We start from the raw sequence: 26,630 nt of genomic DNA on the forward strand, positions 1-26,630 counted from the left end.
TCCTCTAGAACAAAACATTCCATATAGTACCAGAGCATTCCAGATATAACTCATCTCTGCTCCATAAGGTTTGGTTTTCAAAATGAGATAGTTATCTTCCTCGAAAACAATTCGATTTGGAAACTTAAAACATATATTTGGAATCTTTTCAAATGAAGGTTTTGTGTAATAAACATAGTTGTGCATGCCGTTGTATCTTAAAGTGTAAAGGAAGAAAATATATATTTGTTTTATTTTTGCATAGCGTAGCATGTACAAAATGACCTCCAGTGATTTAGTGGGAGAGCTAAAGAAGAGAAACGTGTTTTAATCAACAGTTTATGAATCTCGCTCTGACAGGATCTTTTTCTGGAAGGAAGGACAATTCTCCCATGTCCTCTGGTCCACCGTTTAATTAGCTTGATGAAACCGTGGCAGGGGACAGGAAGCATGACATCATCCAGTTTAATCTGCTAAAACACTTAGTCAATAAACATTCCACAAGGTATTGGTCTCCATCTCTCTCTTCTGTCTCGTGCACTATCTCTCATCCATTCCTCTTCTTTCTACATCAGTCTCTTCACCATCTCTTTTCTTCTCTTTTCTGTTTCTGTCCTTATTTCTGTTCTCTACTGTCTTTCTCTCCTTTTCATCTTCTCTCTGTCTCTTCCAACACTGAATGAAAACACAAGTAAAATGCGTACTGTATAACAAAAAACTTTTAATAAAACCGTCTTTAATAAAAACAGGGAACAGTTGTTCTCTGAGTTTGTTAATACATAATTCATATAAACAAATACAAACTTGATAGATTACATGTTATGCCAGTGCCAAACCAGTGATGTCCCAAGCCCTTAAACAATATTTATTTCAATAAAAAATTAAAGATATCGACCGGATGAATCTATTACAATGGATGGTTGGATGCTCTCCACCTCCACCTCCCACCACCAGTATGTCAGTGAGAAACCCAGTAAAGGACAGTAGATTTGAGCTGAGGCAGCCACATGTTGACTGACTACATTTATTTCACCAGCTCAATAAATACACAAAAACTGCCCTGCAGTTATAAAACTACTTCACTGAGTCTAAACAAAGCCTTATACTAATATCAGATATGTGCTTCCAAAGCATATTCCTAGAAAATGAAACTTTAAACAGACTTTACATAGATAACTTTCTTTGGTTGAATTAAGTGTTTGAATATTTGGAAAGTCCTTTACAACCCCTTCTGTCTTGAAACAGATGGCCCTCTACTACTTTCTACACACACTTCTCAGCACATACCCTTGGAGTACGCAATTCTCGCAACGCAAACACACACACAACATGTAAAATGTACTTACACACATTCAACCCTTGCCAACCTTCCAAACACACAATCTGGCAACAGCCTTCAATCCCAAACACAGTCATTCACTAAAAACTATTAGACACCTCATGCTCCTTAATTCTCTCCTTTCTTTCTCCTTCCCTTTCCCTCTGTCCACCCTGCCCCAGCCTGACTCTCCGCACACCAACACACACCAAGACGGGGCCCAGAACAGTTCAACCTTGAAGTTCTTTCTCTTAACATATCAGTATATTTCTTTCATCACTCAATTCATGCATACTGTATATCCACATTGACATTACATTATTCTCTACTTCCTATGTGTGGCAGAGCTTCTCCAATAAGAATTAGTCATGAAGGTAGATTCATTTATATACAGTCCTATCCAAATAAACAATTTCCTGGCTCTTCTAGCCTTAACCAATCAAAACGGTCCATGCATATGAACTCAGTAGCTAATTTGATATTCCTCCAGATATCACGTTTGCTGCCCAGCAACAAAGCTCAGAGCCCCCAGTGAGGACCCCTGGCTTGTAGATGGTCCCCTTGCTGCAGGGGGGGAGAGAGAAAGAGACAGAGGGGTAAACAATAGTTTTATGGGGGACGTGGTCAGGAGGTGCAACCCCCCCTCCCCTCCTCTTCTTCCCTCCTCCTCAGAGCCTGGGAGGGGGTCGGGAGGGTGGGGGGCCCGAGGGTCCGGGGGGGGCCCGGGCAGGGGGAGGACCAGGGGAGGGTCGGACAACGGCGGGGGGGACTCGGGCTGGGGGGGTGGAGCGAGGTGCTCTGGATGGAGGGGCGGAGCGGGGGGCTGGTGAGGTCGACCTCATCAGAGGCTGCCGGTCCACGGGAGGTGGGGGAGGGAGATGCGAGGTGAGGGCGGGAGGGGGAGAGGCGTGGGGGGGAGGGGGGTCTTCGTCTTTGACACGATGGAACCTGATACAGCGACCCTGTGGAACAAACAGAGAGTTAGCTACACAATACACACACACATACACACACAGGAGCGGACTGTCTTCTGTGCCCACCTGCAGGACAGTGACTACAGACCAGAACAGAGCACCCACACATGAGGCCCCTCATCCCTCTCGCCTTCCCTCTCTCCTGGCTCTCCCTTCTTTCTTAGATCATGCCTCCTAAAAACAGAGAGGGATTTATCTTTCTCTCTGGGGTGTGGAGTGTGTGTCTGTGTGTCTGTGCATGTGTCACTGGTTGTAAGTGTGGTCTTCTGAGCCTTCTGTCTTTTCACATAATTTACAAGTCAGGAAGAATGGACCGCTTCTCTAATTGTCCCCACTGTTCCTCCTCTCTTTAAGATCACTGCCACTTCTCTTTGTCGCTCAGCCCTCTCTTTCGCTATTTCGCTGCTTGCCTCCTTCTCTCCTTCCTGGTCTGTCTGCCCCCTCATTCACTCTCTCTCTTCCCACTCATGCTTGCTCTCTTTCATATTGCGTGTCTCTCTTTATATCCCAGATCTCCTCACTCCCTCCTTCCATCGCTTCCTCCCTCTCTCTGCAGTTAAAGGTTGGAGGGTTGACCCTAGGTGGTCTGATTTAACACCTTATTAAACACAGAGGGCCTTCAGTAACACAGGGGCAATTCCGAGGGGCCAGGCAAGGCTGGCATTGTTCTCGTTCATTGTGTTCGAGTGTGTGTATGTGTGTATGTGTGTGTGTGATAGTGGGGCACAGTGAAAAGGCCAGTCTGTAAGCAGCAGAAGAGCAGCACCAAAGCAGAGGCAGCATATGGACGCTTGCACAACCCAAACTCATGAATATGTGAGGGTCTGTGTGTGTGTGTTTGTGTGTGGGGGTACGTTTGTGGGTGTGTGTGTGTGTGTGTGTGGACATGTGTGTGTGCATGAGGGAGAGCATATGGCCTAAATAAAACTGTGACCTAATGAATAACAGTGAGAGAGGAAGGTGAACAGAGGGAGAGGGATGGATAGAAGGATGGATGTAGGGGGGGGTGGAAGATGGGAGGAGTAGATGGAGGGGAGAGGAACAAGGAATGGATAAATTGAAGGGCCAGAGAGAAGAAGAGACCCTAACTCTGGTGAGAGGCTCCTAGAAACTGAAGCACTGAGTACTTCTCCTCTAGTCCCCTAGCACTGATGAAGTATGTGTATGTGTGTGTGTGGAGTGTGTGTGTGGTGTGTGAGAGTGAGTGTATGCATGTCGATGTGTGAGTGGGTCAGTGAAAGGTTAGTGATGAACAGGATCTTTCAGTCCATGTGGCTGTCAAGGCTATCATTTTCTCTCTCTCTCTCTCTCTCTCTCTCTCTCTCTCTCTCTCTCCCCTCTCTCTCTTTCTGTATATCAATGGTTTCTATGTTTTAGTGATCCTATAAAGCTCCATGTATCTTCATATGGTTCATCTGTATTTAGGATCAAATGACAAGCCTGTTGTCACACACTGTCAGTGCTTGTCTCAGCACAAGATTAAGAGATAGCTGAAGATATAGAAAGGGGAGAGAGAGAGAGAGAGAGAGAGAGAGAGAGAGAGAGAGAGAGAGAAGGGGAAGACAGACATTTGACCTGACAGCTCTGCCTGTCACCTCACATGACAATAAAACAATCCACCCCCAAACAAACACACACACACAGAATACACAAAGAAGATTTAGATCTTCTAATGGAATCTGCAGTCCACTTGGCTCAGGAAATAGTCACTTTTCCTCCCCTCCCTTCCTTCCCTTCCCTTCCTATCCTCACCTATAATTTCCCCTCCTCTCCTCTCCCCTCCCCTCTTCTCCTCCTGTGTGTATTCGGGCTGGACGAAGCAGTAAGTAAGGGTACAAAATAAGGGAATCTCTTTTGTCACAATATGGCTTGTGGCCTTTCAACTCCCCATCTGTCTGTGTGATGCTCTCTCAGGGCGGCTGACACACTCTCTCTCTCACACATACACACGCCTACACATACACAGACACACACACACATACATGCACGCACACACACAGACACACACCTACACTTACACACATACAGGCACACCTACACATACGCACACACACTCACAGGCACACACACGTTGTGGGCATAAACTGGCAACCCGCTGACGGGTTTGCGTCTTCAGTGAAGTGAGAATAATGTGTGGAGATGTGAGAGAGCTCCTCCTGTCTGATCCACCATTGGACTGAGTCCCATCCATGCGCCTCATCATCATGGCTGTGCTTTTCATCACGATGCTGTGCTTTTAGATGCCTCAGTGTTGTGCTTTTCCTAGTCATGGCTTGTTTTAGTGTGATAGATTACACACTTTGTCTGTCTCCCCCTTTCCCTGTGCGTTTGAATATGATATGCAGCGCTCTCCCTCTACCACAATGCCGATTGTTTAAGGCTCAACAATGTCTTTTCATGTCAAATACAACCATCACAGCCCATTACGGAGCTTCCAAATTACCCTCCCTTATCCCCACCCCTCCGTTGGTGACAAAAGTAGATTTTTCCCCTCATTGGATCCCGCGTTGGAGGAGGCGCTGTATTTTCTGGGCTAAATGGCGCGTGAAGGGAGAAGCTCATTGTTGAGTGTCTCTGTGAATATCTGTCTCAGACGAAGGTTGACAAAGACCCCGGAAAGTTCTGTTTCTTTGACAGAGATGGATAAGGTTGAGAGGAGAGGGGATGAGAAGAGACGAGGAAAAGAGGAGAGGAGGCAAGAGCCGAGGAGGTGAGACTAGAGGAGACAAGGAAAGGAGAGGACAGAAGAGGAGGAGAAGAGGAGTGGAGAGAGGAGAGGATAGTGAAAGAGAAGAGAGGAAGAGGAGAGTTTAGGAAAATAATTCCTAAATTACTGTGTATGGTCCCTTGACCAACAGATTTCAAGGACACAAAGCACACACATTAACACACTGATCTGTAAGGACACACCATCAGAGAATGACCCCATTCAGACCTGAACCGATGTATCACCACGGTGACCTGATCTGATGGCTAATTACCATTATGGGATGTCCAACTTGGACCTTGGAGCGCCTTCACACACCCAGTCAGACACACCAACAGTACATGTCTATCTATTTCAAAATACATTTTCTAGCTTACAGCTGCTGTAATGTCTCTGATAATCTTTGCCCCAGCTGAGTGGTCAAGCGCACAGTCCACTGTCCTCCCCCAGAGAGACTCACACAGCCAGGCCTGCTTTGGGGCTGTTCTCAGGGAGGTGGGGAGTGTACAGGGCTGACTGTGTAAGGACAATGCAAGCTCTGTGTCTGGAGCACATAGAGACTGCTATCACTGGGTTCATTCACTGATTCCGTATGTGTGTGTGTGTTGGTGCGTGTACTATTTTTGAATCAGTGGTTGTTCGTTGGCCACTGTGAGAGTTTTCTATGTTAGTCACAGGCACCTGGTGTCTTTATGACAGAGAGAGTGCAGATGTTTCACTGACACAGAGAGTGTGAAAAAGAGAGAGAGTGAAAAAGAGAAACGGAGAAATAAAGAGAGGGAGTGAGAGAGAGAGAGAAACAGAGAGAGTAAGTGTTACCGTATTTCTTCGATGAAACACCACAGCACTTTTTGAACTGTAGTTCATTTAATTAGTAAGCAGGAATAACACAGGGATACTGCAAAACAGTGTATTTATTACTGCATCTTTGGTGTCTCATAAAAGTGTAAGTAAGCAAGTAAGTGTGCTCTCAACTATATATGTTAACAGCCAGCAAAGCATAAGCCTCGAGCGTACAAAGTTAGATCGATGAGTGATGTTTCTAATTAATGTTAGTGAGGATGCCGATAAAGACGCTGATAGCCAAAATGGATATTTAGTGACATCTTTGTACCGTATCTATTTGTAGCAACCCAAAAATACATAGAATTACGGAACATAAAAATAAAATGTTGCTGTATTTTTTTTTTGAGGGCGGCATTTATTTAACTGTGTCACATTTTAATAAGGCGTTTATTCTATTGTGGCATTTATTGAATCTAATAATTTCATCTAAGAAATACGGAGCACACTGATGGTTAATATCAGACTAGTATGATAGTCTTGATTTGTATCATTCAAACAGCATCAGTATGAGGTCAACCCAGTACTAGTTATATCCGTACTAGCTAGTATCAGTACTAGTTAGTTTCAGTACTAGCTAGTATATCAGTACTAGTTAGCATCAGTACTAGCTAGTATATCAGTACTAGTAAGTAGCACTAGTTAGTATCAGTACTAGTTGGTATCCGTACTTGCTAGTATATCAGTACTAGTAAGTATCAGTAGTAGTTAGTATCAGTACTAGTTATGAGCAGTACTGGTCCCACCTGGTCCCCAGGCTGGGGTCTCATGAGGGACACCTGGTCGTATCCTCGTCTGAAGAGGGCCCACAGCGCGTCCAGCTTCCCCTGGATGGGGCTGTACCATCGTCTCTGCTGGGGGGCACCGCGGGGGGGCTTGCGAGGGCGGGGCTCGTAGGGCTCGTACTCCTGCTCTGGCATCTTCACCACGGCATTCTTGGGCTTGTCCAGCTTGGCCCCCTCCTCTGTGGAACCCTTTTCCCCCCAGCGCACCTACGGAGGGGTGGGAGGGTCAGAAACAGAAAGACAATCTAAATGTCAAAGGGAAAAATCAGCAGCCAGGGAAATAAGAGTACTGTGTGTATTTAATCTCTACTCAATACGCTACTGAGACAGAGAGAAAATGTCTGTGCATGTGAGAGGCAGTTATCTACAAAATTATTTGGGTGCTTGGGTAACACTTTCTACTAAAATGCTAATGTAATGTCATGTAATAGGTGTGTTTGTGTGCGTTAGTGTGTATGTGTGTACCTCCATGCGCTTGATGCCCCCCACCCCTCTCCCTCCATAGTAGGAGGCGTCCACAGTGGGCCACCTCTTCTTAGGCATCCCATCCTCATCATCAGACTCCTGGAGGAAGTAGGGGCAACACTGTCAACACTGAGACAACTGGTAGCATGCATGTGTGTGTGTGTGTGTGTGTGTGTGTGTGTGTGTGTGTGGATGGGGGTGAACCTACAGGCTCAGGAGGAGGGGGGGGTGGAGGTTCTCTGATTACCTGGAGAAGAACATCCAAGAACAATCAAGTTAACATCAAGACAACAGGAGGCATGTGCACACACATATGCACAGACACACATAAACATTAAGTGTAAGTACCTAACTAATAACAATAACAGCTACAGCTTTTGACTGAGTTAAATTATTGATAAATGTTGAAAACAAAGTTCTGATTCGGTCAACTGCAGGCTGTGAGACAAATAGCAAGCTATTATTATTATTCTGTGAAATGCAATCTCAAAATTAGCATGTAATGTTCAGTTCCAGAAAATCTCAAATTCCCAATGATAAAATTCAGATTCATTTTTGGCTGGCACAAAAAAAACACACTTACCACAGTGCAGCAGAGTGGCCAGAACCACCACATAAAGATCAAACCCAACAACAGGAACAGAACCAGCAAGGATATCAGCAGGATGGTGCCATCGAACTACACACACACACGCGGCACACATACACACACAGATGTTTGAAAACATGAACTATGTATACATTGTCCCATCTTTCATGACAGTCAGTATTGTCCTGCTTCATGATGGTACTCACACTGGAGAGAGAGAGCAGAGACCTCACAGAGGAGGAAGAGGAGGAGGAGCGAGAGAGGGAAGAAAGAACTAGAGAACAAGAAGGAAAATGAATAAAAAGATAAATAAATAACTTCGGCTGTATGCAACTGTAAGCAGTGAAAAAAAGGAGAAACAGTCAAAATGCATCAAGTGTACCAGGATGTTTTTATCATTTACTCAACTAAACTACAACCGCTTCACTTGATGGGTGATCAGTGTTGTGTGGAGGACTCACACATTCGGTGGTGGTGATGTGCACAGAGCTGGTGATGTAGGACAGGCCTTCATTCATGCTCACCTGCAGGTAGATCACCCTGCAGCACACAAGAAAAACTCTGTTACCCACAACACCCTTCAACAAAAAACACAAATCTCAGTAGCGATAAGTTCTTTCTGTTTGTCCACACAAGCACACACACACACACACACACACACACACACACACACACACACACACACACAAAGGCTAAATGTGAGAGGTAAGAGCTTATAAGATATAGTAGATTGTAAATTGGTGTGGTTGTGTGACAGTAAGAGAGAGAGAACAAGACTGGATATCTATGAACTATAAACGTGACTATTTCTGAAAGTGCAGAATGTGATAACAGTGGCCGGTTGATTCGAGGGCAGGACTGGAGCTGGGAGCAGAAAGGGCTTTTGTATGTTGTGGTTCTAGTTTAGGGGGTGGAAAAGAGAAGGGACGTTGAGGGCCAAGGTTTAGACTCAGGAGAGAGGGGGGGGGGGGGGTAAAGGAGGTGAGGGGGAGAGGTCACTTTAGGGTGATTGGGATTGATGGGAAGGAGAGGAAGTAAGAAAGGGGGATGGGAGAAAGAAGGTTCCTTCCTGTTTGACATCCCCTCTGCCTGATCCCTTTGTTTTCTCAACTCACACTCTTTCATTGTCTTCCCTCCTTCCAACCTCTCTTTTGCAGTCCTTCGCTTCTTTAAAAACTGAGAGCTAGTTTGACGTCTCTAAATACCCACCCCTTTCTTCATCTGTCTATTCTTCTCCCTTTCCTTCCTTTCTTCTCTCCCCTCTTCTCTCTTCCCCTATATCTTCCTTTCTTGTCTTCTCCTTTCATCCCTCTATTTTCCCTCCTCTATTCTCCCTCTTGTCTGTCTCTCTTTCTCACAAGCTATCAGGAAGTGCAGTGCTATCAGGTGACTGGTGACAGAGAGATATCAGTCCATCAGTCAGTCCACAGCCCTGTATATCCATGTGAGCATAATGTGATTGTGTGAGCTTGTGTGTGTGAGTGAGCAAATGTGTGTAGGTGTATCGATGTGTGTGTGTGTGCGTGTGTAGTTCCGCATCCAGAAGGTTCCCAGTCACCATAGATTTATGTGACAGCAGCACCAATGACTTCATCATGTGCGACAAGGCAGAGAGATGGGGAGGGAAAGAATGTGTGCATGTGTGTGTATGTGTGTGTGAGTCTGTGTGGGGCACAACCCTAAAATATCCTTTAGGCCTGTGGACCATGATCAGAAACAGCCACTCCTATAAGCCTACAGACCTTGCTGACATCCTCCTCTCACTTGACAGCTGTGTCGTTTTATTCACAACCTTCCGGTTCTATTCGGTTCTGCCAGGAATATTATTAGTGGAGTGTTTTGTGGTTACATACTGAACAGAGCACTTTTTTATGGCAGAAAACTAAAACACATCCTTCACACTCTTCCTTCTGCCTTTCATTGTGTGATCAGGCTTTCATTTTGTCCTTCTGTGGAGGGATACATGCTGGACCCCCTGCAGGCCAGCTAACCAGATGTAGGCGGAAACAAGAGACTGATTGATGAAATACAGCTAAACAAAGAGGTGCTACATCTCCTACTGTCACATACAACACACAAACAAACCCCTTCTACCTCCTCCTCCTCTTCCTCATGCTCTGGTGTGAAAAATAGTAGCTTTCACCAGCAGAAAAGGAAGACTCAAACCATGTCTGAAATCTAGTTGACAGGGACACGACAGATGGTCACCTGGAGGTGTCTGAGGCCGGGGGCAGGAGAGTATAATTATGGACTGGGCTTGAGGCTGGTGGAGGCTGGGGAGGCTGGAGGATTTGGAGGCTGGTGGATGCTAGAGGAGGCTGGATGATACTGGGGAAGGCAGGGAGAGTCTGGAGAAGGATGTGGAGCCTGGATAGGGATACAGGGGTTGATACTTCTCCAGGCCTTCTCCTACCTTTCTCCAGTCTCCTCCAGCCTGTTCTATAGGCTCCACCTACCTCCCCCGGGCCTATCCTAGGCTGTCGCTGCCTCCCCCTGCCTCCCTGGGTTTTTTTCTCTCCTTTCATCTTCCTCTAATCTTCATTCTTTTCTCCTTTTCCTCTTCATCTCATATTTATCCTCTTTCTCTCCTCTTTTGCCTCTCATCTTCCTTCTCCTCTTCCTCTCCCACTCCTTCCCTTTGCTACTCTCATCCTCCTTCTCCTCTTCCTCCTCCTCTTCTTCTAATCTTCCTTCTCCTCCTCTCCCTCTCATCTTCCTTCTCCTCCCATTCCTTCCCTCTGCTACTCTCACCCTCCTTCTCCTCTTCCTCCTCCTCTTCCTCACTGCCTCATCCACACCTCCGATCCTCTCTCCGTATTTCCCTGTTGTGATTGGTGTCTGGCTTCGTTAACTCTGACAAACACTGATTGATCGCAGGCCCTCCCACGACTTTGGCCCTCATTTGTTCAAGGACACTTTCATGCTCTATCCCACCAGCAGGCATGTCAGTCTAACTGTTCCTCAGCCTGCAGGTCCCCCAGGGCTGAGTCTGCACCTCCAGCCTAGCTACAACCCACAACATCTGAACAAGCTGAAGACATCCAACTGGTCAAGTCATGGTGTCGTCCAATCAGTGGATGGCTTACCCCATGTGCAGGGCTGGAGAGAAAGCCTCCTTCAGAACACTCCTTGAACAGGTTATACGTATGGACAGATGGAAAAGAAAGAAAGAAAGGATGGATGTTGTAACTTACCTTCCAACTTCGTCTATGACTGGAGCAGGACAGAGTAGGAAGGTGTCTTCTATATCGACTGGTCGCTCATCTGCTCAGAGAGAACATGTTCATGTTTACTGGAGACAGAGAATCGGACATAAGGCATTATACTACACATTATAGATAAACTGTCTGAAACCATCAATATGTTCACTTGTATGTGTGTGTGTATGGTGTAGTATTAAGTCAGAATGTGTGTGTGTGGGGGGTACACACACTAACTCTCTGGGTTAGTGTGTGTACTAACCCAGAGAGTGTGGTTGTGTGCATGTGCGGTACTAACCCAGAGTGTGTGTGTCGTTGAGTTTAAAGCTGCAGAGGACCTGGTCAGTGTTTCTGGCGTGAAGAAACCCATTACCTCTTACCACTACCTGGAAGCTCTCTGAGAAAGAGAGAGAGAGAGGGGGAGAGAGATTAGAGAGGCTTATAAGTATACTAGTTACATATAATGTATAGTGCAGGATTGACTGTATAATCTCATTCACTCACAACAGTCTTCCCTAATCCATGTCAAAGTGTTGGAGGATTCACGCATGTTAGTATATGTGTGTGCGTGTATGTGTGTGCCTTGCTAACTTTTGTGTCTGCTCTATCTTTAACCTTTCAGGACGTGTCAAGTCAAGCAGGGGCTGATAACAAGCATATGCTTCATTGATGCCAACAGTATGTGAGTGTGTGTGAATGTGTGTGTGTGTGAATGTATGTGTGTGAAGGTGTATGTGTGTACAAAATATGTGCATGCATGTGTGGAATGGCGTAGCAAATGCTCCACTGGTGCTAACACATAAAAGTGCTGCTGTTCACAAATATTTGCCAGCACTGTAGCCAGGAGGGGTGTGTGTATTTGTGCGAGTGTATGTGTGTGTACATGTGTGTGTCTGACCTTTTGGTCCCCCCAGGCGCCAGTCAAGCGCGGTGACGGGAGCTAGGCAGCATATGCTGCAGTGTGTGTTAGTGTGTGTGTTAGTGTGTGTGTGTTAGTGTGTGTGTGTGGTTGGTAACCAGCATATGCTAGAGAGAGGGGAAAAAATGCTCGCTTAGAAATGTGACTGCAGGGTTGACACCAGCAGAGTCAAACTAGATCTGACCTTACCTATGGCACCAACGGCATGTGTGTGTGTCTGTTTATGGTTTTCGGTTGTGCACTGAGGCTTTCTCTAACATTAGCCTGGCTAACAGAACTGAACATTTGCCACACCTTTAACATTTAAAGCTACAGCGTAAAGATCACTGGATAAAAACATGTGCCTGTGTGTGCCTGTGTGTGTGACAGGGTTTCAAAAAGGTCAAGGATAGACACAGAGAACATTCACACACACAGTAAAAGTATCAGATATTTTCTAGGGGTCAACTAACTAACTAACTAATGTGTTGAAATAAACAATGGCAGTGATTGTCTGTTTGATTGTAAGTTGGCATCCCAGTTGTCCAGTCGTCTACTACTACACTTGATTGGGGCGGCTGTGGCTCAGGGGGTAGAGAGGGTTGTCTGTTAATCGCAAGGTTGGCGGTTCGAACCCCGACTCCTCCAAGGTCATGTGCCAAAGTATCCGTGAGCAAGACTCTGCACCCCAAGTTGCTCCCGATGGGCAGGCCGGCGCCTTGCATGGCAGCTCACTGCCGTCGGTATGTGAGAGTATGAATGGGTGAATGAGAGGCAAACATTGTAAAGCACTTTGAGTGCAGCTAAGGTAGAAAAGCGCAATATAATTGCAGTTCATTTGATATTCTGATGGGAGTTATAAGAATGTGTGCGAGTCTGCAAGCTAATTTTTGTGTGTGAGCTTGTGTGTATGGGGGGTAGGGTTGTGCCATGTCCAAATTTGGCCTCCTCAATCATGTTAGTGCAAAGGGACAGTAAGCAGAGGGAAGGGGGCTGGGGGGGGGGGGGGGTGGAGAGGGGAGCGAGGGAGTGAGTGAGGGAGGGGGGCTGGGGGGGGTGGAGAGGGGAGAGAGGGAGGGGGGGCTGGAGGAGGGGTGGAGGAGGGGAGATTAAGGGTCAGACGTTAATGAAAGCAGCAATCTCTGCTGTCACCTTAGATAGACCCTCCGACTTTCACTGCCAGGCCTGATTGCCTGGGTGTGTGTGACGTGTGTGTGTGTGTGATCCGTGCTGTCATGTCTGATAGAGAGGCTGAGTGTTCACTGTCCAGTCTGATGGCCTGTTTTCAGGCAGCTCGGCCTGGTCACTTCACATCAGTCTGAGGGACATGTGTGTGTGTGGGTGTGTGTGTGGGCGTGTGTGTGCGGAAGCTAAATAAGACCATACGTGTGGCAGCGAGAGACAGAGGCCCTCCTGGCTCCTGAAGCCACTGTCACATTACCTACAGTATGCACACTGTCGGCTCCTATGTAAATACAGAGGGGGCTGGGCGGGATAGTTATGGCTGATGTCACATCCTCTGATGGTGAAACATCGTCCTGTCATCCTTACCCTTCTAGCACATTCACTGTCTCACACAAACCAACACACGCTTGCACTTAATACATGAAAATCCACATGGAGAGACTGTCTGAGAAGACTATGCTCAACTCTGTTTGGAAAGACCAACCTTGGCTCTGTCTGGAGAGACTTGTTCTATCTATGTCTAGACACAAAGGCTGTTTATCTGTATCTCACCCCTATCTCTCTCTCCATCCTTTCTGTATCTATCTATCTTCACAAGCTTCCTCTCCTTTCCTCTCCTCCCCCCCCCTCCCCCCCCCCCCCCTCTCCGTCCCTTTCATTTTATCCCTTCCCCTCCCCTCCCCTCTCCTCTCCACCCGTCAAACTCCTCTCCTCTTCTATCCCATAATGAACACTGAGTATGTCTGGAGAACGTTAATCTCATCTGCTGGTTGTCGTGGTGATTGTGCTGCAAGTGCACTCTTCCTAAATGAGTCCTAATAAGGTCATGTCAGAGCACATCTATCCTGCTGGCAACACACCAGCAGCACTCCCAGCAGAGTGACACACACACAGTCGCTCTCTCTCCTCGTATCTCTTTTTGTCTTGTTCTTCATCATTTTTCTTGCTTTCTTGTCCTCTATATCTCTCTCTCTGTTAATAAAAGTGGGGGTGATGGAGGGATGGAGAGTGGCTGTTTAGCATATTGGTTGTGGCAAACTAGGCCAGAGAAGCAGCGATGCTTAAACATGTCCTGCTAATTCCTCCGACCAACTGCCTCCGCCGGCCCCTCTACAGACACACACACACACAATACGGTCACTGTCACTCTGGGGTCATCGTGACCATGCAATCAGTCAGCTGCCTGTTATATGTGTCATCACACAAACTCACATACACACACACACACACTGACAGCGTGACTGACAGTGAACACATTGTGTTAATCCAGCAGTTGGACATTCACAGTGCATAAAAAGTCTGCGGGACACTGGCTCTAAATGCTATACTCTTTACTACTCTGTGTGTGATTGCTGTTGTCTGGCACAACTTCACCAATAGGATGTTCCCAAACATACAAACCCCCAGCCACACTGACACACAGCAAAAGTGTTTACAGTAGTATGCTCCCTCAGGTCAGGCTGACTGGGGGATCACCACCAGCTGAGGCCTGTACTGAGACAGAGGTCGGAGGTCAGGAGGGTCGAGGCTGATCTTACCTCCTGCACACACACTGGAGGGTTCTGCTGCTAGGATCTCAATGCAGGACTTTTTAATGATCTGAGAACACAACAGACCAGGAACAGCTAGTTAATAGAAGTGCAATTAACTACTTTGATAAGTTATTTAATTACCTGACCTGCAAGTTATTTAATTACCTGACGACAGAGAACAGTGGATGTGTATATGTGTGTATACATGTATGTGTGAGTGTGTGTCTGAGTGTTTGTATGTATGTGTATGTGCATACCGAGTCGATGATCCCCCTGAGGGCCTGAAAGCCCCCCCACACAGGAAACACATGTTCCAGGGTGTCTGCTATAGTGGCCAGCTACACAGAGAGACACACACTTAGGATTAATATTAAGCATCAGAAACAGGGTTAGGGTGTGTGTGAGAGTGTGTATTGTGAATGAGTGTGAGGGAGTGTGTATGGGAGAACGTGTGTGTGATTGTGATTGAGTGTATATTTATGAGCATGTGAAAGTAAATGTAAGTATGTATGAGCGGGTGTCCCAGCTAACAAAATTACGTTCCAGGAGGTGACCTCAGTGTTATTTTAATCTCCACAAAGTCATGGTTACGTACCTGTGGTGTCAGCTGACGAAAGTTACATCCCAAGTCTTTTCAGGACGTAGAAATGTGGGGGCCTCTGAATGTCCTAATGACGTTATTATTTAACGTACATAAGATTAGATCCCCTACGAGTACTGTACGTATTGTTATAAGGATTACCTATAATAACGTTTTCATAAAGTGTCATGATGTACAAGAATCGTACCGAAGACATTGGTAGCGTTCCCTAAGGTTTTACAGAGGTACTGAATGTTACAGCCTGTTTGGGACATTTGTACATTCACAATGTTCCTCACTCACAATTTATGAATGTACCTATAATGTACTTATATAATGTCCCAAAAAGGCTCTATTCAGTACCTCTGAAAAACCTTAGGGGAACATCACAGATGTCTCAGTTACGTTTCTGTGGTGTTAGCTGGGGTGTAAGTGATTGTGAGCAAGTGACTGTACAAGTGAGTGTGAGTGTGTAGGACCAGGGTCTTACCTGTGTTTCATTGAACTCCTTCACTCCAACACAGTACACTATAGCTCCTAGAGACCGAGCCCTGCGTGCCTGCAAGACCACAACACACACACAAGTCCAGTCAACACACATACACATACAACACATGCAGTGCACAACACACGCACACACATAGGTGCAGTCAACACACATTCACATACAACACATGCATTAAAAGAGAAGTTTACACATAGATAAAAAGAACTTGGTTTTGCCAAATATTATTGTCCAGTAGAAGGGAAATCGTCCCATCTGGTTCACAAAGAAGGATAATTGTCTTCTCTCACCTCTCGCTGTGCCGTGTCAAACTGCCATTCGTTCAACTCGCCATCAGTGAGAGCAATAATCACACTGGCTGTCCCTTTAAACACACAACCACATGTTTAGAATGCAGTCTCCATAGACCTGCCTGTGAAATCATACGAGAGCAGAAATATAGTTGAAACCTACCTTGGTTCTCTTGATATATCTGTGTGTTAGCCTGCAACAGTGAAGGTTTGGTTTAGCACCAAACAAAAAGGTATATGAGTTAATAGTGTATCTTTCAGCAGGTGATTTAATCCAAAGAATGTACAACAAGGGACTTCAACCTGCATCCTTTTGATCTGCAGTCATTTGCTCTACCACTGAGCCAAACCATCCGTGAAGTTCACAAGCAGAGCATGGTCAAACACTAAACATGAACATTTTTGTTTTACGAGTTTAGGCAATGAGCCGGACCTGGCTTCAGAACATCAGTAACCTAGACAGACAGGGGGCTCTGTTCTCACCATCTCCAGTCCCAGGTTCATGAAAGTGTCTCCGCCTGGGTAGACGTCCTTCAGGGCTCTCAGGCCCTCCGTGATGGCCTGTCTGGGGAGGGGACAAGAGGAGAGCACAGCCCTGGTCACATACCCTGGTACAGGCTGGGAGAGGGTGGATGTATAGTTAACAGTGGTTTTCAGGGGTAGAAATTTGGACAGGTGTGTTAATGAAGATGGGGGTTCAGAAGACAGTGTGATGAGTTGTAACTGATTATATGAGAGCCTGCAGCGCCATACTGCTGGACCAGAGTGGTTAAGGACAGTGGTTATGAAGGGTGGTTTTGAAGAATGGTTATGAATAGTGGTTGATAAGGGTAGTTATGAAAGGTGGTTATGAAGGGTGGTTATCGTATCAGTCCACCGGTCAAGCGTAGCTGTCATACCTGTCCTCTGTCAGTTTCATGATGGTTTTTCCTTGTGTGGAGAAAACAATGAAGGACATGCGCAAAATAGGACTGTGGAACACACAAACACACATATTATTATATTTATGCATTATTTTATGCATTATTTTCAGAAAACATCATTACAGTATTGACATGTCCTCACAGTCACACGCTTCTTACCTGATGAACTTCTCAGCCAAGTGTTCAACAAAGGAGTAGATCTCACTCCAGTGGTTCTTCACACTTCCAGACCTGAAACATTAAGATTAGCACATGTGAGAGATGGGACAGACATTTCCCCTCTGAAAAACATATGGAAAATACATCTATGTTCGCCCCAGTGAGATCTTTTAGCTAACCATACAAACAGCATTGTCACAAATCACAAAAAAGATGTGCACAGAACAACAATTTACCACGGAGCACTGAAAACCATCACACCATGATAAAGCTTTTTAGTTCATTCCACCATCGGATCCCACTATGCATACATTTTACAATTATTCCTTACGCAGACACTTTCTTCCAAAGAAAAGTAACAAATGGTGCATATAGTAATTGTAGCAGATAATCAAGGAATGGAAGTGCATAGGTCTAAATGTATTACAGTATTAAGTGTGAAGTAACAGTTTGTGTTTAAAGAACACAGTGTAACAACATTGTGCTTGTGGGACCTCACATGGACCCAGCCTTTAGGTTCAGTCTCCTCCACCACCAGCAGCATAGCCCTCCAGCCTGCAGTAGGGCATCCCTCCCTGATCACCAGCCCTCCCAGGGGACTGCTAATGGGGGCTAATTGGTCCTTGCATGCAGGGTGGACCAGGACAGATGTAGGAGTCTGCCTCCAGCTCTCCTCTCTCCCCTCTGCTGTTCCTGCCTTCCTTTCTAACACCCCCCACCCTGCGCCCCAAGCACATCCCCAGCCCTTCCGTGCTCTCCCCCCCCCCCCCCCCCCCCCCCCCCCAGGCCCTGTGAGAGGGAACAGATGGTCCCACTGAGGACAGCCAGGCTCACAACAGGTTGGCGGTCTGGAGAGTGTAAAGGCTGAGATTTCAGTACCCGAGTGACACAGAGGTGACATCCAGCTGGGGGTGGAGGGGTACATATGTGTGTGTGTGTTTGTACTGTAATAAAAGACTGTGACATGAGCAACAGAGGGGCACAAGGCTCAATCTCAGCAGGGGTAAGGATGTCGCTGTGTGCGGGTGTGTTACACTTCAACTGTGTTACATTACCACCAATAGCACCAAAGCATCCACTAGCATGATGGATGGTGTTGGTTCTTTAACACCATCCACCACGCTAATCCCCACAACAAACTTAAGAAGCATCCTTTCATAATGCTTTGGTTGAGCAACAAAATCTAAGAATCCAGCCTTCCAAAAACAGCAATACCCAAGGTTGCCTACACACTGCTAATTTACAAGCACTCAATGCTCATTTGTGTTTCTTTTTGGCTTTTTTATACATGTATTTTATTGTACGCCAGACATTACATAGCACGCACTGACTCATTGTAACTAATGGGGGTCATTTGCTCTAAATGGTGTGTGTGTGTCTAGAAGTCTGTGATTCTCTTTTACAGCCTGGCTTTACGTGTTTTCTGTCTAAACGCATGTCTCCTGTCTGTCTGACTAATACAAACACTAGTCTCCATTTGCAATTCTGAGTCCTAATCTTCCCCTTCTCCGACAGCTAGATCTGTAGTCTCAACGGCAACTCCAGGTACACTGTACTATATAGCACATATCTGCTACGGCGCCACTGAACAGGGCTTCTCTTGAATGGGCTGGAGACATTCAGGCAGGCTTCAGCAGGCTCTTTGATGTGGTTCTGATATGGAGCTGTGGAATGCTGAGACCTGCTGGTGTTCCACAAGATCGGACAGAGCTCCGGTTCTAAAGTATTCTTCAGCATTCTGCTCCTGAGTGTGTCTGGGAAGACACACTCAGGAGCAATGGAACATAAGGTTGATGGGCTGTGGTCTGGCTTCAGCACCAACCAGTGGGTCCAGGCAAGGACATGTCCATGCAGAAGCATGTCAGGGCAGTGGGTACCCATTAGTCAAGGCTATATATAGAGACCGAGCACACCCAATTTATTTATTTGGACAAAGAGTATTCTCAATACTTAATCCCCACCAGGGGCGGAGCCAGACGTAGTAAACAGCCCCTGACCCCCAATTTAGGACCTATTCAAGCTTTGATGTGATCTTAGGTATGAACTTCCACAGGTAATGCGAGCACACATAGCGCAAGTGATTTTTTTTGGTTGAGCTTTATGTAGTATAAAACATTATGTTGGACTCATACTGTTATATTTGTTGAAAATTACAAACAATTTAACCAAAAAGATTCAGGGCTTTTGAGAAAACAATCGGGCTCAAGCTGCAGAAGACACCCCCCCGCTCCGCCCATGATCACAACTAAAGTTAAAACTGTGCAAATGTGGTGTTAGAATATCCCTTAACTTTTATTGAAGGAGGCAGAGTGTACCCATGTAGACCGGACCACACACAGACACTCCTTCCTAATAAGATCAACATCAGATTGAGGAGTTGAGGAGGAGAATGCTCCTGGCTAAGCAGACACATTAGGGCCTTTCCAGAACTATCAGAAGTAGCCTGGTAAATCGCTGGGGTGGTATTTGAGGATTAGCTGGGGTCACTGCCTGGCATTCAGGGTCTGAAAGGTCCCAGATAGATGCATGGACTGGAGGAAAGAGGTCTGGGTAGTTAGCTGTAAGAGCTCTGAGTAGTGAGCTGAAAGAGCTCTGGGTTGGTCTGGTAAAACTGGCAGGCCCAAACAGAGGCGTGCCAGGGGCTTGGTCAGTCAGCATTCTTGCCAGTCACTCGACACAACTCCCTGGCCAAAGCTTTAACTTTGAAATTGCCCTTGCGCTTAATTATGTGTTTTTTTTAATTGTCTATTCCTCTCCGTACTGTTTCACATGTTTACAGTTCAGTCATGATCAGTGCTCTGGTTTTCAGAGAACCCTTGTTCTTTCCATATTCAGCGTGTTGTGACACGTTGGCCTGTTCTGTGTCCACATGTATAATCACACTTCACCCATAAAGCCTTGTTATGACAAAAATGTCAATTACGATGGTTGGCGTCCATTACTAGGAAGAGTAGGCTACAGTGACTGGAGACTTAACAGTTAAGACTGTTTTGTGTTTTCTGCTGGCATTATTGCAACCTTTCTATCCAGTAATACAAGGGTATCTAGGAAGGTATATCTACTGTATACTATGATTAAATGGGAACTATAATACAAAGTTATTATTTGAAGGTATAGCTATCCTGTGCTATGAAAGTATTGCTATAATATACTTAACTAAATGCTATAGTATGAAACTGTATCTATACTATACTATAAAGATAAGAAGGTATCAGAAGGTTTAGCTAATACTGTTGAAGGAAACATGTCTGGTGCGATGATATGGTGAGATTCAACATGGCCTTTTGGCGATAAGATTATCAACCATGAATAATCCATGCTTCCTTGAGAACCTTATAGTTCTGACAAGATTGAGTTGAAACAGAATGAAAGAAAGAATATATATCATATACTGCATCTATAGATTATTGTTTGGTTAATTTATCAGATTGATATTTTTGAAGGTATCGAACGCCCGAAGCCAAGTTGTATACAGCGCTACAGAACAAGGCTGTGCTACTGTCTGGCAGTCAGTGCAGCTGCATCCGCAGGCGTCGTCAGCATGTAACCCAATCCACGCATCCTGCTTGCCTTGCCCAGTCTCGCCTTGAATCCCGAGGGGGAGAGACTATGTTTTCCTCACAAGCTTCCATCCAGGGGCTTGCGCCGACCAGGATAGCGCTAAACAATTTTCATAATGACAATATCTTATGGTTAATCGAATGTGCACAAATTTCGGTTTGACCGAAGTTTGACCTAGCTATAAGATCAAAGCCAACCGAGAAGTTGTATCGCTTTTAGAATGTATGCAGATTACTACGTGACAAAGTTGTTTACAACACTTTTATTTCAACTGAATGGATATTTACAAAATAGTCTGGGTTAATATTGCAGAGTAGGTTATTTGAAATGTAGAAATGTGCTATTATGGGCTACAACAGTAGTCCACGACACGCAGGACCCAGACTTGCACGTTCTCCAAACAACAAAGATGTTGCATAGCAATGCGCATTGATGAGAAAGTAAGTAGTCATAAATAATAACTGCCGCTTACTTGTCGAGGACAAAGTAGAGATCGAAGGCACCTTGACAAGACCTCTCCTCCTCCTCCTGTTCTCCCGCTATATCTCCTTTCACGGACGGCAGTTTGAGAGTAAAAATCCCAAGTAAAACCAGGGCGAGAGAGAGGCGAATCTGACTCCTCGCCATCTTTCTCGGACAGTTATGCTCGGCTACTTCAACAAACGGCAGAGAAAATATATGCTACATAATTTCACTCCTTTAGAAAACCATTGTTCAAATAATCAACCCCAAAAATTGGCTCAAAATACGACAGTGCAATTTTAGCAAAGACCTTAGAAGTAATGGTTACAGTGTCGGTAGCTGCGGAGAACCACATCAGATAGTCCGGTTCTCATTCTCGGACTACGTTGGTGCTCCGGTTTGAAGTGAAAAGAACTGCTCAGTAACAGAAAACTGGAGAGGCACGCAACAGGACATAGCCTACATCCCTTTTCCGGGATAAAAAAAATCGTATCTTAGGCTACAAGCTAAACCTAAGATAGCCTACGTTTAATGGACCTTAGTCCATTAAACAATTACAATGCCGAGAAGTTATTAAAAAATTTAAACCCTAATTGATTTGGGGGGAAACCCCATTTGAAAAGCCTTTGTCACTCCTTCAAGTAATCAAAGAGCCTTTGATTTTAACTATATTTTACATATTGCGAGTTAGAGAGGTTGAATAATAACCTACTAATTATTTTTGTCAGGATTCATTTTCCATACTTCTTCAGTTGGTCAACGGCAAGAATGACAAGTAGACAAACAAGACCGACCTAAGCGCAGCGAGGGGTCTGCTGCCTGGGGCTCAAAGGATATGTCACATACCAATTAGTCTAATCATGGCCATTTCACTGTTGCAAGGTGTTCTGACATCTTATTGTTGTCTGAGAAAGACATCCGGAAGTCTGGAGAGGCGATGGTCTCTGCATTTTTTGGTCAAAATGTTAAACAAGGCATTGTGGATTTCCAAGATCAAGCATTTTAAATGGACACGCTTTGCCTATTCTAATAATCATTTTAATTGTAGGCTAACGTTAGCAATAATATAATCGCCCCAAAACTAAACAAATAAAAAATCATTAAACTTTGCAACGTCTTTCTTCTCAATTAGCCTAGAAATTCCGTTAGCCTAGTGGAGGAGTAAAAATTTAAAATTGAGCATTAGTAGGCTAAATTACACAGTGTGGTCTTGCCACTGGGCAAATACATTATTCATATATTAAACTGTAATTGTTTTAAGAGCGTTTAATTAATTATTCCGCATCAAGGGTATAATGTGTGCAAATGTATCAGGGATGGTTCTGAGCCAAATTTAGACTGGAGTTGGCAGCGGAATTCTGGCGTAGGTTAATGTCTTTCAAAGGAAGTAGCCTAGCTCAAGTTCTCTTAAGTCAAGAAAATACGTGAGATATTAGTATAAGAAACAATTAGGCTACTTCTCTGATGAAGAAACAGGCAGTATTCTTGTTTATGTAGGCCTTTTTAAATGTTTAAATAAAAAGTCTAAAGAATAGCCAACCATTATGGGATCGGAAACGATCGGTTCCTTCACTTCGATCGAAGGCTTGATTGGACGAAACATTCAAGATGAAATTAAAACTTATTGGGCTTCATTTAGGGATAATCACTGAACATCACAGCGCATTCATACCAGCGCTCTTGGTTTCTCTGATAATTGCAGCGAACCTAGCAGGAACCAAGCACCAATCAGAGTACCCTAGGGCCTAAAAGACGTAGCTGTGCTCTGTGTAGGCTATATGTGTGTCCTGTGTGTGTGCGTTCTGTGTGTGTGCGTCCTGTTTGTGTGTGCGTGTGTGTGTCTAAGAGCCGGCACGCTTCAGTGCGCACCAGTGCGCCTCCTGACGAAGATAATAAGTGTGTGTGTGTGTGAGAAGAGTGGAACGCAGTAACGAGGCAGACTCTGCTGTGATAACTCTCGCTCTCTGACGGTAACAACAGTGAACGGAAAGACGAACCGTTACCGGTGGTAGACTGCACCTGCTGAAGACCAGTCTCCTCACGCGACCAGGTCACGGAGATATTGCGAACCTTCAGGGCCAGTAGGTAAGTGCGAATGCAACACGTTAACGTGCTTTTTACCGGCTGCGTTTGGAGAATAGCCTAATCTTTAAACTGCGCAATCTTTAAACTGGAGAGTGGTATTTTGAACATCAACAGCAGAGAACCACCCCAACTTCGAAAATATTGCAGTCTAATTAATAGCCTATTCACATTTAAAATTATCTTAAATGCTTAAACATTGATATAGCTAATATAGCCTACGGTATAAGCAAAAAACTGCCAAAATGTAGTCTACATTTGAGAACGATGTTAACAATTCAACAAGGTTAAGATTAAATTGTAAAATAACATGCATTCGTCTCTCTGATACGAAAGTCACTAGACCCCATGGAAATAGGAGGCAGTTCAATGGGCAGATGGAGAGACAATAGAGAAACCGACTGAAAAACTGAGACAAAGGACATTAGAAGTCAGACCATGTCCCTGTGTCTGCAATACAGTTGCCTGTAAAATCTAGGCTGGATGCATTTCATTGGCTTGTGAATTAAAAAAAGGAAAATTAATTAGTGGTAATGTTTAAAATAAATTAGCCTTTTTGATCAAGCAAAATCGGAGATAAGCTAAGCCTGTTAGCCTAGCAAATCCCTTACACTAATTCATAAAAATAAAAAATAAAAATGGCATAATGATACTTATTTACATGAAAATAATCTGCCATTATTACAGCATTTTAATGTTATATTTGTACTAAATCAATTTCATTTATTGCATACATACTGCATACATGCATTACATACTGTAGATTTGTAAACTACAGGCTCGTATTGTAAGAATAAGTATTTGTGCAACATATTTGCAAACAAACCATTAAACAATCGAATAACTGCACTCAACCATCGTTTATGATCTTTTTTTTCCAGAAGAATGGAGCACAGTTTTCTACCTCGTTCTCTCTGGACCAGTGAGAGTAAATTCCTCCAGCACGCGACGGACCTCTACACCAGCGTGGTGGTCACGCGCGACATCCCAGCTGGCACATCTTTTGGCCCGTGCGTTCTCCAAAACACCTTCTACGACACCATCGCGTTTATAGCACTTAAGTCCTGCGACAAGATAAATAAATCTTACATATTTAGGGTAAGCTATAAGGTCTTAAAATATCTGCATCAAACTTCCACCTGTCATTTAATTAAACGTTATCTCTCTAAGAAAAGGGTCTACAAATGTCAGCAATGTAACACTATGGAGACTCTGTGACAATATATTACTATATTACTGTTTTGTAGCCTATGATACATAACTAACCGATGGTTTGATGTCCGGCTCTCGCAGTGGGTCTTAAATGTTTGTTGTTGCCTACATCGGAAATGGTCATCGATGATTTCTCTCAACAGGTCGACCCAGAGGCGATGCAAAGCTCTGCCCTCGTGCTCTCCTGGCTACGGCTGGTGCAGGCCGCGCGCAGCCGCGAGGATCAGAACACCGAGGCTTACCTGAAGGCGGGGCAGCTTTATGTCCGGACCACACGGGACATCAGGCACGAGGAGGAGCTGCTGGTGTGGTACGACCACGAGCTGTCTCACCTCCTGGGCTTCACAGAAATGGCAGCAACAGAACCCGCTGCAGGTGAGAGAATGTGCAGGATCCTTCATCATAACGGAATATTTCAGAGGCTTTTCAAATCTATGAAAGGATTAATCAAGCCTAAGGTGCAATACACTAGCCTGCACGATATACTCAATATTTTCGTTGAGTAGATGTTAATGTCTGTTTATTTATAAATCTCGTAAATTAATTCCTCATGATTGAAACATATTTCCGTTTTTAATAGAATTCAGATGCGTAAAGTGTACTCAGGCCTTCAAGCATGAGTACCCCTTCCTTGCGCACTGCCGGTTCCTGTGCACGCAGGTGAAGAATGACGCGCTAAGCAGAGAGGCCTACGAGCACAAACACATGGAGATTAAGAGACAACACCGCGTCATGGACTTCCACAACATAGCCAGAGATCTAGAACACAAGAAATCCAACACCCCCAACCAAGAGGAAGCTGATATTTCCCCGCGCAAAAGGAAGCCAGAGGACACGGTTTATCCACGGGGAAGGAAGTCGGTGCTGCTGGAAAAGACAAACATCTCCAACGATAGCAACATAACACAGTTAAACCGGGACTACCACCTCACAGCACCAGAGTCATCCGCCTCCGGTCTGAAACTGAAGATGGACAAGTGTCAGATGAAAACCGACCATTTGGAATGTAAAAACGGCACATTAGGAGCGTTAGAAGTTGGAGTGGCGAAAAGGGCTTTTATGCATGACAAGGAAAGGACAGCCGAAGACTACAGACAGACAAGTCTGGAGCAAGGGAGGCCTGATAGTCTTCACCCAAACAGCAGTAGTCGGCCAAGTGCGTTTTCGTTCGTCCTGTCCGGTGATCAAGAGCAGAAGAGCGCTTTCTGTAAACCCAGCAAGAGACTCCCCCCTACCGACCCCACTCCAGACCGAGCCACCGTCACTGCGCTAACGGCTCGCTCCAGCCGTTTAACTGACATGGCCCACGCTTTTACATCGAAAACTGTTTTGGGGTACAGCAGTATGTTGTCATCTAATGTTTTGAACGGAGAATTACCGGGTCCACAGACCTTACCTTTGCCCGTTAGCGGAAACGCTTTCCCGTATGCCCCAGATCACTGGTCGAGAAATATTGGAGCTCAGCTGCAGACCACCTGCTCTCTCACAGTCCTCCCACCGACATTCACCTCGTTTGGGGTGTCTGTACAGAACTGGTGTGCGAAGTGTAATCTGTCCTTCCGCATGACCTCAGACCTGGTGTTCCACATGCGCTCGCACCACAAGAAGGAGTTCGCGCCGGAATCCCAGGTGATGAGGAGGCGAGAGGAGAAACTAATCTGCCCCATCTGCAACGAGTTCTTCCGCGAGCGGCACCATCTCTCGAGACACATGACTTCTCATAATTAAATATGGACACTTGGACAGAATAAAGGTTCTTACTCAACCTATCTACAGGGTTGTGTTAAAACCTTCTGTGGCCATTGTTTACAGTCAAAGTCATAATGGCATATTAGATATATCTTTCGTGATGGGAATTTAAATGTGAAAACAACTGAATGTGGGTCCGCGCCGTGCAACTGAATCAAGGCTACATAATTACGCATCATGAGCACATAAATTGGTGGCCAGTGTCCGCCAGATGGCGATAGACACACACGTAAGTTAACTGTGAAATCACCGATAACGGAAATTTAGTTGAGAGTCGGTAAGTGTTTTATGTAAGTGGGAAAATAACTTGTCTGAACTGTGCCTTACGAAACTCAGGTGGGAAAGAAGAGATTTGAGGTGGATGAAATGCATATAGATGTATATGATTGTTACAAATATACTTATGTCCCTATCCTCACTGTGTTGTCTCCTTGTCTTTGGAGTTAGATAACGTTATTGTTTTGTACAGATTTATAGGCCTATATTTTACTTATCCAGTCTATCCATTCAAAGTTCAAACAAATCCAAGCGCACCGTTTGGTTCGGGAAGACATGTTGCAGATCTGCACCTTAAAGTCAAGGCTATGTGCCCCTGTCCTGTTCCGAACAGTCTACAGGATATGATGTCCTTT

The 26,630-nt window shown here is 45.1% G+C and overlaps 2 protein-coding genes across 3 annotated transcripts; one reads left to right on the forward strand and one right to left on the reverse strand.

Moving 5' to 3' along the window:
• Positions 1 to 680: 680 nt before the first annotated feature.
• On the reverse strand, positions 681 to 25,749 carry antxr1d (ANTXR cell adhesion molecule 1d). 2 transcript variants are annotated; one of them, XM_067235845.1, is made up of 18 exons: positions 25,646 to 25,749; positions 24,492 to 24,618; positions 16,933 to 17,004; positions 16,750 to 16,821; positions 16,334 to 16,415; positions 16,014 to 16,044; positions 15,851 to 15,924; positions 15,546 to 15,614; positions 14,733 to 14,813; positions 14,482 to 14,542; positions 11,159 to 11,257; positions 10,855 to 10,924; positions 8,122 to 8,200; positions 7,655 to 7,750; positions 7,280 to 7,318; positions 7,072 to 7,170; positions 6,568 to 6,813; positions 681 to 2,259 (listed from the first exon to the last, which is right to left on the reverse strand). In XM_067235845.1, the coding sequence occupies exons 4-18, from the start codon at positions 16,806 to 16,808 to the stop codon at positions 1,966 to 1,968; spliced, it is 1,479 nt and encodes a 492-aa protein (XP_067091946.1). In that variant the 5' UTR covers positions 16,809 to 16,821; positions 16,933 to 17,004; positions 24,492 to 24,618; positions 25,646 to 25,749; the 3' UTR covers positions 681 to 1,965. The 2 variants fall into 2 exon arrangements, with proteins under 2 accessions (XP_067091946.1, XP_067091945.1); XM_067235844.1 differs by lacking the exons at positions 24,492 to 24,618; positions 25,646 to 25,749 and adding an exon at positions 20,966 to 21,339.
• On the forward strand, positions 23,923 to 25,977 carry znf488 (zinc finger protein 488). The gene is made up of 3 exons (XM_067236576.1): positions 23,923 to 24,135; positions 24,393 to 24,624; positions 24,830 to 25,977. The coding sequence occupies exons 1-3, from the start codon at positions 23,923 to 23,925 to the stop codon at positions 25,975 to 25,977; spliced, it is 1,593 nt and encodes a 530-aa protein (XP_067092677.1).
• The last annotated feature ends 653 nt before the right edge of the window (positions 25,978 to 26,630 follow it).

This window comes from Osmerus mordax, chromosome 5 (assembly GCF_038355195.1).
Source record: "Osmerus mordax isolate fOsmMor3 chromosome 5, fOsmMor3.pri, whole genome shotgun sequence".
Classification (NCBI taxonomy): domain Eukaryota; kingdom Metazoa; phylum Chordata; class Actinopteri; order Osmeriformes; family Osmeridae; genus Osmerus; species Osmerus mordax.

Excerpts from the sequence above, each read along its gene's own strand:
- antxr1d (XM_067235844.1), bottom strand. The coding sequence starts at position 21,120 with ATGGCGAGGAGTCAGATTCGCCTCTCTCTCGCCCTGGTTTTACTTGGG. Across the intron at positions 14,543-14,732 it reads TCAGGGGGATCATCGACTCG|ATCATTAAAAAGTCCTGCAT; the intron begins GTATGCACATAC and ends TTGTGTTCTCAG. Across the intron at positions 11,258-14,481 it reads CTCCAGTGTGTGTGCAGGAG|AGAGCTTCCAGGTAGTGGTA; the intron begins GTAAGATCAGCC and ends TCTCTTTCTCAG.
- znf488 (XM_067236576.1), top strand. The coding sequence starts at position 23,923 with ATGGAGCACAGTTTTCTACCTCGTTCTCTCTGGACCAGTGAGAGTAAA. Across the intron at positions 24,136-24,392 it reads ATAAATCTTACATATTTAGG|GTCGACCCAGAGGCGATGCA; the intron begins GTAAGCTATAAG and ends TTCTCTCAACAG. Across the intron at positions 24,625-24,829 it reads AGCAACAGAACCCGCTGCAG|AATTCAGATGCGTAAAGTGT; the intron begins GTGAGAGAATGT and ends CGTTTTTAATAG.